Source organism: Zingiber officinale, chromosome 9B, assembly GCF_018446385.1.
Source record: "Zingiber officinale cultivar Zhangliang chromosome 9B, Zo_v1.1, whole genome shotgun sequence".
Lineage (NCBI taxonomy): Eukaryota > Viridiplantae > Streptophyta > Magnoliopsida > Zingiberales > Zingiberaceae > Zingiber > Zingiber officinale.
The window spans coordinates 111,555,363-111,569,888 of record NC_056003.1 but is presented as its reverse complement, the minus strand read 5'-3'; the positions used below and the strand labels follow the sequence as shown (position 1 = coordinate 111,569,888).

Below are 14,526 nucleotides of genomic sequence, written 5' to 3'. Positions count from 1 at the left end.
GTCCAAATTTGTTCAGGTATAGGAAGGGGTTGAAGAAGACCTGGTCTTGCTACATTTTCTCCTTTGTTTCTTTGACATATATCACATTCAGCAACAAAGTTTTTGGTATCCTTCTTCATTCCCTTCCAATAGAAAGCTCTTGAAATCCGTTTATACGTGCGTAGGAAGCCAGAATGCCCTGCAATTGGTGAACAATGAAATTCCTCCAGTATTACTTCCTTTTCAGCTGAGTTTGCTGGAAGGAAGATTCTATTTTTATATCGTAAAATTTCTCCATCCCAAGAATAGTGCGGTTATGTTTTGGATGAGAGCCTGTGCCGCTGAATTTTCCTTTTGCTCTTTTTTTATGTTCTCTAAGTTTTTGCAAGTTACTAAGGATATAGCAGTGAACTCTATTTGGTTAGGAAGGCGAGATAAAGCATCAGCTACTGTATTTTCCGTTCCCTTCTTGTAAACGATTTCATAATCATATCCTAAAAGTCTCTTGATCCATTTTTGTTGATCCATATTTGAGATACGTTGATCCAAGATGAACTTAAGACTCTTATGATCAGTTCGTATTTGAAAGCGTCGGCCAAGAAGATAGGGTCTCCATTTTGTAACGGCATGTATGATAGCCAACATTTCCTTGTCATAAATTGACATCTGTTGATGTAGAGGAGATAGTGTCTTGCTAGTAAAAGCTAATGGTTGTCCTTCTTGCATAAGTACTGCTCCGATTCCAACTCCAGATGCATCGGCTTCAATGACAAATTGCTTATTGAAATTAGGTAGTGCAAGAACTGGTGTTGTCGTCATAGCCTCCTTTAAATTTTGAAATACGTTTTCTGCTTCAGGACACCATCTAAATGCATCTTTCTTATACAAAGCCATTAGTGGAGCGCTAATCTTTCCATAATTTTTTACAAATTTACGATAATAACCTGTGTGACCCAGAAAATCACGTAATGCCTTGATATTCTTTGGGGTGGGCCACTCCTTCATAACTAGCACCTTTGAGGGATCAGTAGCTACTCCTTTTTTACTTACAATATGACCAAGGTATTCCACCTTAGTTGTCCCAAAGCTGCACTTAGATCTTTTCACAAAAAGATAATGCTCACGTAAAAGAGTGAGTACTTTATAAAGGTGATGCAAATGATCTTCGAATGATGAACTATAAACAAGGATATCATCAAAGAAAATCAAAACAAACTTGCGGAGATAAGGCCTGAAAATATCGTTCATCAAACTTTGGAATGTAGAAGGTGCATTAGTTAAACCGAAAGGCATGACTAAAAATTCATAATGACCATCATGAGTCCGAAAGGCTGTTTTTGGAATGTCCGGCTGATAGATCCTTATCTGATGGAAGCCTGAGCGAAGATCCAATTTTGAGAAGAATGAGGAACCTCCTAATTCATCAAGTAATTCATCAATGATGGGGATGGGATACTTATCTTTCACCGTAATTTTATTGAGTGCCCGATGATCTACACACATTGGCCAACTTCCGTCTTTCTTTCGCACAAGCAGTATTGGAGATGAATATGGGCTTACACTTGGGCGAACAATACCAGCTTGAAGCATCTCTTGTACAATCTTCTCAATTACCTCCTTCTGTATGTAAGGGTAGCGATAAGATCTAACATTTGTTGGCGCACTCCCCGGTATTAGAGGTATACAATGATCATGTGAACGTGATGGAGGAAGTCCCTTTGGCTCAGCAAATATCATAGAAAATTTAGAAAGAAGTGTCTCTAATTCTGGAGGGGTATATGAGGTACCTTTATGATCCTTTTTGATGGAGAGTTGCATAAGAAAAATGGAGCAATCTTTCTTTAATAGCCGCTCTGCCTGATAACTACTGATTGATGTGATAGTATCTTGTCTCTTGCCTCTGATGCAAACTTCTTTTCCTTGATCTTGGAAGCGCATTGTTAGTTGAGAGAAATTCCATATTATGTCTCCTAATGTTCTCAACCATTGTGCTCCAAGTACAACATCGCATCCATCCAGGGGTAGAAGAAAAAAATCTGTGATTAATTCATAATTTGGTAAGATAATTTTAATACCTTCGCATTTTCCTGGACTTGTAAGTGATCTTCCATCCGCCACCTTAACATCAAATGTAGATGCTCGCTCTATTTTTTGTTTAAGCCTTCTTGCTAAGGTTGAGTCTAGAAAATTGTTGGTGCTCCCTGAATCTATAAGTATCATTACTGGTTGCTTTTTAATGAATCCTTTTACCTTCATTGTTTGCGGAGTTTGTAGTCCTTCTAAGGCATGTACTGATATTGCCATAGAGTCATCTTGTATTTCGTTGATATTATCTTGTGTTTCACCTTCATAGAAATCATCTTCTTCTTCAGAGTTCTCTATTGGTTCAATCATTAGTATCCTCTTTTGCTTGCATTGATGACCACGGTGCCACTTTTCATCGCAATGCCAACATAATCTCTTTGTCATCCTTTCCTTGATCTCTTCTTTTGTCAATCTACAAGGTGTTGAATAATGTGATGGGTTTTCACGAATTACCTTGTTATTTCTTCTTCCTTCCTCATTGATCTTCTCTTCTTGTAGTCGTGCAAAGGATAAGGCAGCCTTCATGGTGCGGGGTTGATTCAGTTTTACTTCTCGTCGTATATCAAGGAGAAGTCCTTCAATAAATGTGCCCAGTAGTTGCTTTTCTGACCAATCACGAGTTCGATTAGAGAGTCGCTCGAATCGCCCTTGGTACTCTAGTACGGTTGAAGTCTGTCGAATTTTGACCAATTCTCCATCAACATTCTCATAACCGGAGGGACCAAATCGATTAATGAGTTCTTCCTTGAATTCCTCCCATTTTGGAGGCCCATGGCATGCTTCAAGCCAGTCATACCATTGGATGGCATCGCCTTCAAGATTTATAGATGCTAGTTCTACCTTTGCATTGTCCGACGTGCCGTGGAAGCGAAAATATTTTTCAGCCCTTGAAATTCATCCAATCGGATCGTTGTTCTCCCAGCGAGGAAATTCCACCTTCATACGTAGATGGTTGTGCTCTCGATCTTCATTTGAGTTTGCTCCTTGGTCATAATGTTGTTGTCGAGATTGTTGATTTATTCCCTTTTTGATTAGTATGCTTGAGTTGGAATCTGCTTCTAAACGATCCTTCAATTCTTGCACTATTGTGACCAACGATGCCATAGTTTTTTCGAGTTTATCCATCCTTGTCTCGTGCTTAGCTTCAAATTCCAGAGCCCATTTGGCGTCAGGATGAGATCCTCCGGTCGTCATGACAGAATGAATTTTCTTTTCTTGAAGTCGGGTTAAGACCATGCGCTTGTTGAAATTGCTGCGAGATATTATAGGACGAAGATGAGATGAACTTGCTCTGATACCAAGTTGATAGGAACCCGGGGGCCTATCACGTGAAAAAATCGAAAGAGAAAGGGAAAAGGGGATAGGGTGATCGCTTCGAGGGGATCGGCCTCCAATAATCAAACGAAATTGATTAATTAAAAGGAAAATTACTTATCTTCCAAAATTACATAACGTCTCTTTAAATAGAGACCTAAACTACCTTTTCAAAAAGAAAAGGTCTAAAAGAAAAATAAATAAAATTACCTTTTCAAAAGAAAAGGTGTAAAAGAAAAATAAAATAAAAATACATTTTCATGAGCAAATGTCAAATTAAAACTTATCTAAAATAAAAAAAAAAGTCTAAAATTTATTTTAAAAAAGGAAATAAAGTTAATGGATTTATTTGAAAAGATCCATTAAAGAATTTTATCATGAGGAGTGTTGGTTGCTACTCGGAAAGCCTATAGGTTCCACTGTACAAAAATTTTGTACAAAGATCTGAACCTTTTCCTAGCTACCATGTGTTCTTTTAAATTAAATTTTGGATCTCCTGCGGAACTTAACACGTTTGATCCAAAACTTAATCTATTTGTTCTTTTAGGTTTTGACTTGGATCTCCTGCGGAACTTAACACGTTCGACCCAAGTCTCCTTAAGTTATTAATTCCATTAAATATTAATTTCCATAAAAGGTTCCCAGTACTGACGTGGCGAGGCACATGACCTTCTTGGATATGGGAGCAACCACCACCGACTAGACAAAACCTTTAATAGAAAGCTAATATTTAATTTCCTAAAATAACTTTAGGTTAACCAAAGAGAACAATCAAATCACAAGGAAAAGAAAAACAAAAGAACACAACTTCGAAAAACATATTCGAAATTCTAGAACGTAAGCCTCTTGTATTTGATATTATTTCCATAAATAACTAGCATGATGCGAAATAGAAATTACTAGTTATACCTTGTAGAAAACCTCTTGATCTTCTACCGTATTCCTCTTCTAACCTCGGACGTTGTGTGGCGATCTTCCAAGATGAGAAACCACCAACCACCTTCTTCTCCCCAAGCAAGGTTCGGCCACAAAAGAAAACTTCACCAAGGAGAAAAACCAAAATACTAACCAAGCTCCAAGAGATGCTAGCTTTCTCTCCTTCTTCTTCTTCTCCGAGTAGTATCCGACCACCACAAGAACTCCAAGGGAGAGGGAGAGGTTCGGCCACCACAAGAGGAAGAGAAGGAGATGATGGCTGACCACACCAAGGAACAAAAGAGGGAGAGGAATAATAGATCTTGTGTCTTGTGAAGGCACCCTCACCCTTCTTTTATATTCCTTGGCCTAGGTAAATTAGGAAATTTAATTACAATAAATTTTCCTTAATTTCCTTGACATGATTTAATTGAGAAAAATAAAATAATATTTCCCCAATTAAACAATGATGGCCAGCCAAATCAATAGGAAGCAAATTGGACAAGTTTCAATCAACAATTAAAACTTTCCTTATTTGTTTCCGGAAATTTTAAAAATAAAATTTCTCTTTAAAATCTCTTCATGGTTAATAAAAGGAAATATCTATAATTTTAATTTTATTAACATGTGAATAATTTTAAAGAGAAAATAAAACATCTCTCAATCTACAAATAAGGAAAGAGATCTAATCTCTTTCTTTAATCTTTGTAAATCTTTTACAAGAGAGATATTTTAATTTTAATTCTCTTTTAAATTAAATCTTCCACATAATAATAAACATTAAAATTAAATTTTCTTTTTAATTAATTATGGTCGGCCCTACTAGCTTGGGTTCAGCTAGGGCCGGCCAAAGCTTAAGCCGGCCCTAGCTTGGTTCCCAAGCTAGCTTGGCCGGCCCCTTTAGGTGGGTATAGAAGGTGGGTATATGTGGGTATAGTACTCTATAAATAAGAGGCTACGATAGGGACGAGAGGAGGAATTGGTTTTGGTCTCCCGATAAAATTAAGCATCCCATGTTCGCCCCGAACACACAACTTAATTTTATCAATGATAATTCATTCCACTAGAGAACTATCATTGAACTACGCACCAATCCCAAATTACATTTTGGGCTCCTTCTTATTATGAGTGTGTTAGTCTCCCGTGTTTAAGATATCGAATGTCCACTAATTAAGTGAGTTCGACAACTCATTTAATTAATATCTAAGTCCAAGAGTAGTACCACTCAACCTTATTATCATGTCGGACTAAGTCCACTGCGGGGTTTAACATGACAATCTTTATGAGCTCCTCTTGAGGACATTATCAACCTAGTATCACTAGGACACAGTTTCCTTCTATAATCAACAACACACACTATGAGTGATATCATTTCCCAATTTATCGGGTTTATTGATTCATCGAACTAAATCTCACCCATTGATAAATTAAAGAAATAAATATCAAATATATGTGCTTGTTATTATATTAGGATTAAGAGCACACACTTCCATAATAACCGAGGTCTTTGTTCCTTTATAAAGTCAGTATAAAAGAAACGACCTCAAATGGTCCTACTCAATACACTCTGAGTGTACTAGTGTAATTATATAGTCAAGATAAACTAATACATAATTACACTACGACCTTCTAATGGTTTGTTCCTTTCCATTCTGGTCGTGAGCTACTGTTTATAATTTATAAGGTACTGATAACATCATCTTCTGTATGTGACACCACATACTATGTTATCTACAATATAAATTAAATGAACAACTACAAACAAATATAGATAATTAGACCAAATGTGATTCTTTATTCATAATGAATGTTTACAAAGCTTAGGCTTTCAGTATACACTCCAACAAGGAGGAGGCAGTGAAGATGGTTGAAAGTCGAGGCGGCGAGGAAGAGATGGCGAGGTCGAAAGTTGAGGTAGTGAAGAGGGCGGCGAGGAGGTTGCGGAGAAGAGGGGGGCGAGGAGAGAGGCGGCGAAGAGTAGGGTTTTGGGAAAGAGGTGGAAAAAAAAAGGCAGAAAAAATAAAGAGGCCGAAAAAACATGACAAAGGTGGAGAAAAAACAAAACGAAGACTTCTGGTAAATTCCATCCGCAGCATTACCTGATAATAGTCATTATTATTAATTATTCATAGTACATAATGTTAATAATAATATTAATTACATACTTTTGATATGCATCTTTAATATTTTTTTAAAAATTTATATTATTAACAGCGATATGATATCGTTAATAATATTATTAATGTACGCTTAATAGCCCGTTGCGAGAAGTTATTTTTATTATAGTAATTACACAGTGGGAGATTACAACGTAGAGGTCTAGGAGCTTTGTCCAAAGAAGGGGAGAGGATTATAGTTGCTCACCGAAGCATGGAATGGATTAGGATAAAATCGGATCTCGAATCTCCAAGGACCAAAGAGGGAGGTGAAGGTGGTGACGTCGGTGATGCACAAGCCAAAGTTATCAAAGAACAAAGAGGTGAAGGTAGTGAAGCCAATGATGCATGAGCTTGGTGGGTGATGCAGAAGTTTTGGCTGGTCTTACGAATAAGCGGTGAAGGGGATGTCATTGACGGAAACCTGTCAAGGCCGGAGAGATTAGGATTTTTACGAATTAGCATAGTGGGAAATGGTTCAAGTGGGAAAATATAAAAGTGGTTCGGGATTTAATTTTTTCAAGTATTTTTTTCTCTAACGAAGCACACGACGATGCAATATGGACGAGGGCAAATCAGAAATCACAGAAAAATTTTCACAACTAAAAAATGGTCTAACGGAATTTTTTTTACATCGACGCGGTGTGAATTGAAGAATCTTTGTTCGATCGATGTGGAAAAAAAATAATAAAAGCTTGCATGGGCGTTCGGCGTTCCCTCCACTTTCTCCTTCCATTACCAAAAGCTGCATGACTCGAGCTATCATGCATGCCGCGTGGGCCATTTCCTGCAAGAAAAAAGAAACAGAGCCGCGTGTGCTATGAAACAGAGCTCGAGAAAAATCATCGAACTCCACTAAGCTCGTTTAAGGGAGGCCTAGACGAACAGTGGAGAGATCAAGACGAAGGATCCTTCTGCGAAGAGCTTCACTGAAGTGAAGTGACTTCCCAAGTGCAGTTCAATTGGCTGCAGGGCTCGAAAGTAATGAATTCCGTGGCAAAGGTGCTAGTGCGGGCTCAATGGGTGGTGGGTAGGTGAGTTGGTTGGTCGATTTCAATTACAATTCTACGAGTACCTTACCGACATGGCTGAAACTAATTTAATTCCCCCCGACGACTTCCCGTTCCAATTTCCGTTCTAAATCCAGTCCCTCAGCTTTTCCCCCACCCCACTTACCATTATTTGACCATTCCCTTCCCTTCCCTCTATATAATCCACCCTTTCCTTCTCCCTTTCACTCAACGCGTAGTACATCTCTTCTTCTTCTTCGTTTAGTTGAAGTGATCAGGACTCAGGAGAGAGATGGCTCAGGGAAGTGGCAGTGCTGGCGGAGCGACCCGCGCCCTCGGGCTGGGCACATTGCTCTGCCTCCTCCTCCTACTCGCCCACACCGCCGACGCCGCCACCTACACCGTCGGCGACAGCGGCGGCTGGACCTTCAACATGGCCAGCTGGACCCGCGGGAAGCGCTTTCGCGCCGGCGACGTCCTCGGTACTGCATCGCTGACCTCTCTTCTCGAAGATAATCACATGTGTATATGTATGTATATATATGAGATGTGTGTGTTGCGTGCAGTGTTCAGGTACAGTCGCTCGGTGCACAACGTGGTGCCGGTGAGCGCGGCCGGCTACAACGGCTGCTCCGCGCCGCGCGGCTCCAGGACCTACAACTCCGGCAACGACCGCATCACCCTCGCCAGAGGCCGCAACTACTTCATCTGCAGCATCGCCGGCCACTGCCAGTCCGGCATGAAGATAGCAGTCGTCGCTGCCTGATCTGTGACCATGCATCAGTAATTTATCGATTTCCCTTTAGATATATATATATCAGCCATCGAGTGATCTGAATAAATATACTTTGATCTCCAGTTTGTATGGATCAAGCTAGTCAAAGTAGGATAGTTAATTAAGTTTGTACCAGTAAAAGGTTTGAGCATTAAAAATAATGTAAGCTGCTTGGATTTTATTCCAAGTTCAGTTGCTTTCTGACGAATTTCGAATATATTTTTGGGAACACGGCTACTAAATGCTTGGCGATGGGAGAGGAGACAGAAACAGCTAGATTTCAGGGGAATCTTTGAATAGGACATCAAGGAAGAAGAAGAAGAAGAAGAAGGGCACAGCTCATTTGGCACTAATGTGGAACACTATTTGGTAGGGCAGTCTGAATGGAAATGCATCCCCTTGCATTAATAGTCAAAGAGTAGTCTGAATGGAAATGTATCCCCTAACGTATCATATGGACTGAGTGGACTGGGCAATCGTTGCAGAGGCCATGGTAGGTAGGGTCCAAATGAGTCCACCTGCTTCTTTAAATGGTTTAAGAGTATGAGTTTGACCAAAATGCTCCTTGGATTTTTAAAATAACTATTATCAAATTTAGCTTAAAAATTCTTATAATTTCTGTATAAGAGAATTAAAATCATGAAAAAGAGAAACATTCTTTCATGATATGCTTTAACACGATTCAAAATAATAGCATTTTAAATTTTAAACTTGACAGACTTTTAACACTCTTTGGAAAGTAGAGTGAGCAAAACAGAGAAAGGAGGGAAAGGAGTTAGATAAGAAATGTTTGTTTGGGTAAAAAAGAGTGGGGGCTAAAAAAGTTAGCTTTGTACCTATTTAAATCTGTATGCACTGACACACTGTTTCCTTCGGCTATTGTGCCGCAGACCGCATGAGCTCGAATGAATCGATACTAGCTGTTGCGAGTAAATGATAAAATTGTCGGTCATGTTAAACTGTCCTTTCAGAACGATTTCACATTTTAAAGGAATAAATGACACAGGATAATTATCCGCAGCGATGGAAAGAGGTGAGATATTCAATCGGACATTTTGTACTATTTAAAATTGATTTCGAAGTCTATTAAAACATTCACTCGTACAAGTATGGACAGAGTGGACGATCAATATTAACTGTTGTTTAATACAATATGGCCCTCTCCGGTCTATATATCATGAAAAACAACAATAAAAAATAATAAAAAAAAAATAATGAACTAAGGATGTATTTGATTGGAGGTTATTTTTGATAATTTTAATTATTCATTCAAGATTATCAATAAAAATCCTGTTTGATTTAGATAATCGATGATTTTCGAGTAATGTTTCATGCCCGACACGTCAGAAAAAGGGGCATGCAACCAGAAATCGAAAAATCTCGAAAAACTGAGGTTTTTCTTGATTTGGGGTTATCGAATTTTTTTTACCTAAAATATCCTCAGATAAAAGAAAAATATGAAAAAAAATAACATGTAAAGAAAAAATATATAAAAAATAAAATAAAATAATTTTTAAAAAACGTAAAAAAAATAAAAAAAAAAAAATCATTAAAAATAATTTTAAAATAAAAAAATTGGTAAAAAACTTTAAAAAAATAAAAAACATTAAAAATAGAAAAAACATCAAAAAATTTAAAAAAATACAAAAAAAACATAAAAAAATAGAAAAAAACGTAAACAATTTTAAAAAAGTAAAACATAATAAAAAAATGTTTAAAAAAATTAAAAAATAGAAAAATGTAAAAAAAAAATTAAAAAACTAAAAAATATAAAAATAAAAAAGTAAAAAAAAAAACTTTATAAAATAATAAAAATTAAAAACAAAATATATATATATATATCAAAATTTAAAAAAACATGAAAATATAGTAAAATATAATAGAGTTTAAATAATAATAATATTATTATTATGTATAGTTGATGTTGTAACTAAAGGTAATCTAGTAAAATACTAAACTAGGTTATTCATTAAAACATTCAAACAAACATGTTTTTGTTTTTGTTGCATTACCTAGATTGAACCAAACAATATTTGGTTATGTTTTATTCCCTATAATCTTGGTTATGTGATTATCTGGTAATCACATAACCAAAGTTATACATGATAACTTGAACCAAACGTATCATAAGAGTATTCACAGCTCCTACGATGAGTTGACAGTCGGGAAAAACCTCCCTCCAAGAAGGTTTTTTATTTTAACCGAAGAAACAACTCTGTGATTACTAAACCGCTTCTTTATTTTAATTAAGTTTGAAAATAATTTTAGTTTAAAAAGTTTTTAATTAAAAAAAAATTAAGTTAGTTTTAAAAAAGTTTTTAAATAACTTAAAATAATTAAGTTTGATTTAGTTAATCAAATATTATTTGCTAAATTTGATTATTGAATTATTTAAGTTAAACTCAATTAAGGTTAGTTTTGAATTGATTGAGATTAATTTAAGATTAAATTTAAATTAATAAAATACGGTAATTAGTTTAAGTTGTTGATCAATTTTAGATTAATTAAAGCAAGTTAATAATCAATTGATTAATTTTAAATTAATGTTAATTTTGAATTAAAATAAATTAAGATCATTTAAACTTGAATTAATTTACATATTAAATTAAATAATTAATTGATTAAGTTGATAATTCAATTTTGATTAGTTTGAATTTTGTGTTAGATTTGTAAAGTTAAATTAATTAACTTCAAATTAATTAATGATTTAATTATTGTTTGAATTAAATTAAATAAATTAGGTTTGAGATTAAAACTTTATTGATTTATTTAGTTTCTAATTTATTGTATAATTTAAAGGCATTTAATTTATAATTAATTAATTAAGGATTAATTTAAAGTTGATTTTTAAGTTAATTATTTAAACCAATTTAATTAGTATTGATTAACTTAAACATAATTAATTTAGGATTAGTAATTAATTACAAATTTATTAATTAAGAATAATTGATTCATTTATTTATTAAATTAGATTAATTGATCAAGTTAGTTAACTTAATTTAACTTTAATTATTAAATAATTTAATTAATTAAGAGGTAATTAATTAAATCAGTTTTGAGTTAGATTGATTTGGTTTACATTATTATAATTTTATATTAGTTATTACTCTTTTCAATAAAAAAAAATATATTATCATTTTAAGTTAGAGTTTAATTTTGAGATGATTAAGTGTTAATTTAATTTTAGTTTTAATTAGAATTAAGTTTTAACAAAGTTTTTTTTTTAATTTAATTAAGTTTTAATAAAGTTTTAAAATAAATTTAATTAAGTGTTTAAAAAATAATTTTAATTAAGTTTTAAAAATAATTTTAATTAAGTTTAAAAATAATTTTAATAAGGTTTTAAAAATAAGTTTAAAAATAATTTTAATAAATTAAGTTTTTAATAGAATTTTTATTTATTTATTATAATTTAATTACTTACTTACTTAATTAATTAATTAATTTTGAATTATCGAAAAAGATTATTGAACTCATGTTAGATTCAAATTTAGCTTTGGGTTAATCAAGCAAGCGTCCTAAAGATAAGTTTTCAATTCAGTGGCGAGGCATATGGCCTTTTTGTGTATCAACGGTGAACCACTTGCTCAATACTTTTCAAACTGTTTCTGCTCAAAAAACTTAATACTAAATTTTGGTCTAACTAACCCATGTTTGGTTGGGGTAGCTTCGGTCAGATCCACTAAGTTTAGTGCACCAGGTAGAATACACAAGATTCAGCCTAGACATGTCTTCGACAAAGTTTCCTTGACGTACTATCATCCCAATCCATTCCGATGCTATGTTATAGGGTTTGGTAAACATTTTCAACTAACCGTTCTAAGCAGAAAGTAAACCTAATCCTAAACATGTAAAGTTAGTTAATCAAGTTGGTTGAACCCGTTTTTCTATTTGCTCCCCCTGAGTCATAGCTTAGATATGGTCTATCTAAGTAATGAATTTGACTCTTAGGGATCAAATGAAGATTTGGTTTGATTAGTTTGGTTAAACATTTTATTGGAACCCATGCTTGGACTTGACTTCTAACATTTTGACTGATTAAAGATAAATATGGTTTGTTTGTTTTATTTGGTTTATAGTCGAGTCCCGATTTGTTGTACACGGCTCGTTGCGACCCAAGTACCATATTTAGACACTTGGATCCTAGTTCGAACTTTTCCAACATTTCCTTGAGTTGCTCGACTTGTCCTTTCAAGTTGAAATTTTCTTCCTCAAGTTTTGTAACTTGAGTCGAAGTTCCAACTTAAACTTGATTAGTCGAGTTACTCAAGTTAACTTGCTCCTTAAGGTAGTCTATTTCCTTAAGTAACAAGTTATTTTATTTTTCGGATTTTGTTAATTTTTTAAACAAACATTTAATTACTTTTAACATTTCAGACTTCGAATTGAAAGTTACCTTATCAGGTCCTTTTGAAACGGATGCAAATCCATGGCTTATCTCAGACTCGTCGTCGGACTCTGACTCATACTCATCTTCAGACTCGGATTCGGACTCTTCAGTCTTTGACATAAATGTTATATAACTCAAGTGCTTTGGTTATGGTTTTGTTCGGGGCTTAGCTTCCTTGTTTGGCCCTGCATACAAAGCTAACCCTTTCTTGGCTTGACTCAAGTTAGTCTGTTCATGTAATGTTAATTCACAAAATAGTTTGTCTAATTTAATAATGGAAAGATCCTTCGCAACTTTATGGGCATCTATAATAGATGCCCATAAGGAGTTTCGAGGGAATGAGTTAAGTGTATACCTGATGATATCACGATTCTCAAGTTGATGGCCGATGATATGTAGTCCATTTAGGATGTCCTTAATCCTCATGTGTAGTTGGCTTGCCGACTCACCATCTAGCATTTTAATATTTAGTAATGAATTTAATAAAAGATCACGCTTTATTACCTTTGTATCATTTGTCCCTTCATGTAGTTTAACTAACTTATCCCACAAATCCTTTGCATTGTCGAAGGGGCTGACTTGTTTTAATTCTTCTCTTGATAATCCACAATGTAAAGTGTTGAGTGCCTTTGAATCAATTTGTACTTTCTTCTTTATTTCTTCTGTCTATTCTTTTGGATTGTTGATTGGTGATGTGTAGCCGCATTGGATAATGAGCCATTGATCAATGTCTGTTTTGAGAAAAACTTCCATCCTCTTTTTCTAGTATGGGAAATCACTTCCATCGAATAGCGGAGGACGCACGGTTGAATATACCTCGAATTGTGTCATTTGTTCTTGCACCAATAATTAAGATATAATTTCCAAGACTCTTGTCTTGGGATTAGCAGTGTTTGAAAAATTAAAAATATTCTAAGAAAAAAACTGATGAAAAGAAAAAGTTTTAAAAGATGCTTTGAAAAACGGTTAAGTATTTTCAAGTTAACTTGGCTCTGATATCAATTGATAGATCGGATGAGAGCAATAGAGGGGGGGTGAATATCGCTTCCTTTTAAAACTTATCTTTTTCTTTTAAATCAAAATCGTACAGCGGAAAGTAAAAAGGGAGGCAGATTCATTTACTTCGTTCGGAGCCTAGCTCGACTCCTACTCGAAGGCCCGCGGTCCTTGACCGCACCAATGGACAATCACTATAACTCTTCTTTCCGAAATCCTTCGGAAAGAAGCAGATCGTACAAATGAGTAAGATAGTAACACCCTACTATCTTACTAAATAATGAGTACAATGCAATATAAAATATTATACCGACAGAAGTAGAATATGAAGCGCAGTCGGTACTTCTGGAGTAGCTTGAAGATTTGTTGTAGACTTGTAGTACGATGATCTTGAGCTGAGTAGAACCTTTTTTATCAATCACAAAGCATTATGTAGCCTCAGACTTTGAACCTCCTTTTATAGGTGTATTGGACGTTCGGTCGACCGATCCTCCTATTCGGTTGACTGAACACGCTCCCCTCCTTTCTGGCTGGAGTTTGACGCTAACTCGATCTCCGGCAATCAATGCTCTTTAAGGGTTCGGTCGACCGAACCCTTTTTTCGGTCGACCGAACCCTTTTTTCGGTCGACCGAACAGCTTCCTTCCCTGTTCGTCATGATTTGCCGAGATCAACAGTTAATGCAACTCAAGGCATCACTAGTTAATCCATAGTGTAGTATGACAATACGTTGTGGATTAATTATACACACTTAGTTAGATTTCATTCCAACATTAAATTAGTTTCCTACTTGATTTGCTATGTTTTTGTTAGATTTAGAATAAAAATCCAAAACCCCTATTTTCATAATAAAAACCCCAAAAATAGGAATAACATATAATCCTAGATTACCATCCTATCGTTGCT

The 14,526-nt window shown here is 35.0% G+C and overlaps 1 protein-coding gene across 1 annotated transcript; it reads left to right on the top strand.

The window, feature by feature from the left end:
- Window positions 1–7,670: 7,670 nt before the first annotated feature.
- LOC122025678 (chemocyanin-like) lies at window positions 7,671–8,442 on the top strand. Its single transcript, XM_042584516.1, has 2 exons — window positions 7,671–7,941; window positions 8,026–8,442. The coding sequence occupies exons 1-2, from the start codon at window positions 7,752–7,754 to the stop codon at window positions 8,223–8,225; spliced, it is 390 nt and encodes a 129-aa protein (XP_042440450.1). The 5' UTR covers window positions 7,671–7,751; the 3' UTR covers window positions 8,226–8,442.
- Window positions 8,443–14,526: the final 6,084 nt, after the last annotated feature.

Coding starts and splice junctions, on each gene's coding strand:
- LOC122025678 (XM_042584516.1), top strand. CDS start 7,752: ATGGCTCAGGGAAGTGGCAGTGCTGGCGGAGCGACCCGCGCCCTCGGG. Junction 7,942..8,025: donor TCGCGCCGGCGACGTCCTCG/GTACTGCATCGC, acceptor TGTTGCGTGCAG/TGTTCAGGTACAGTCGCTCG.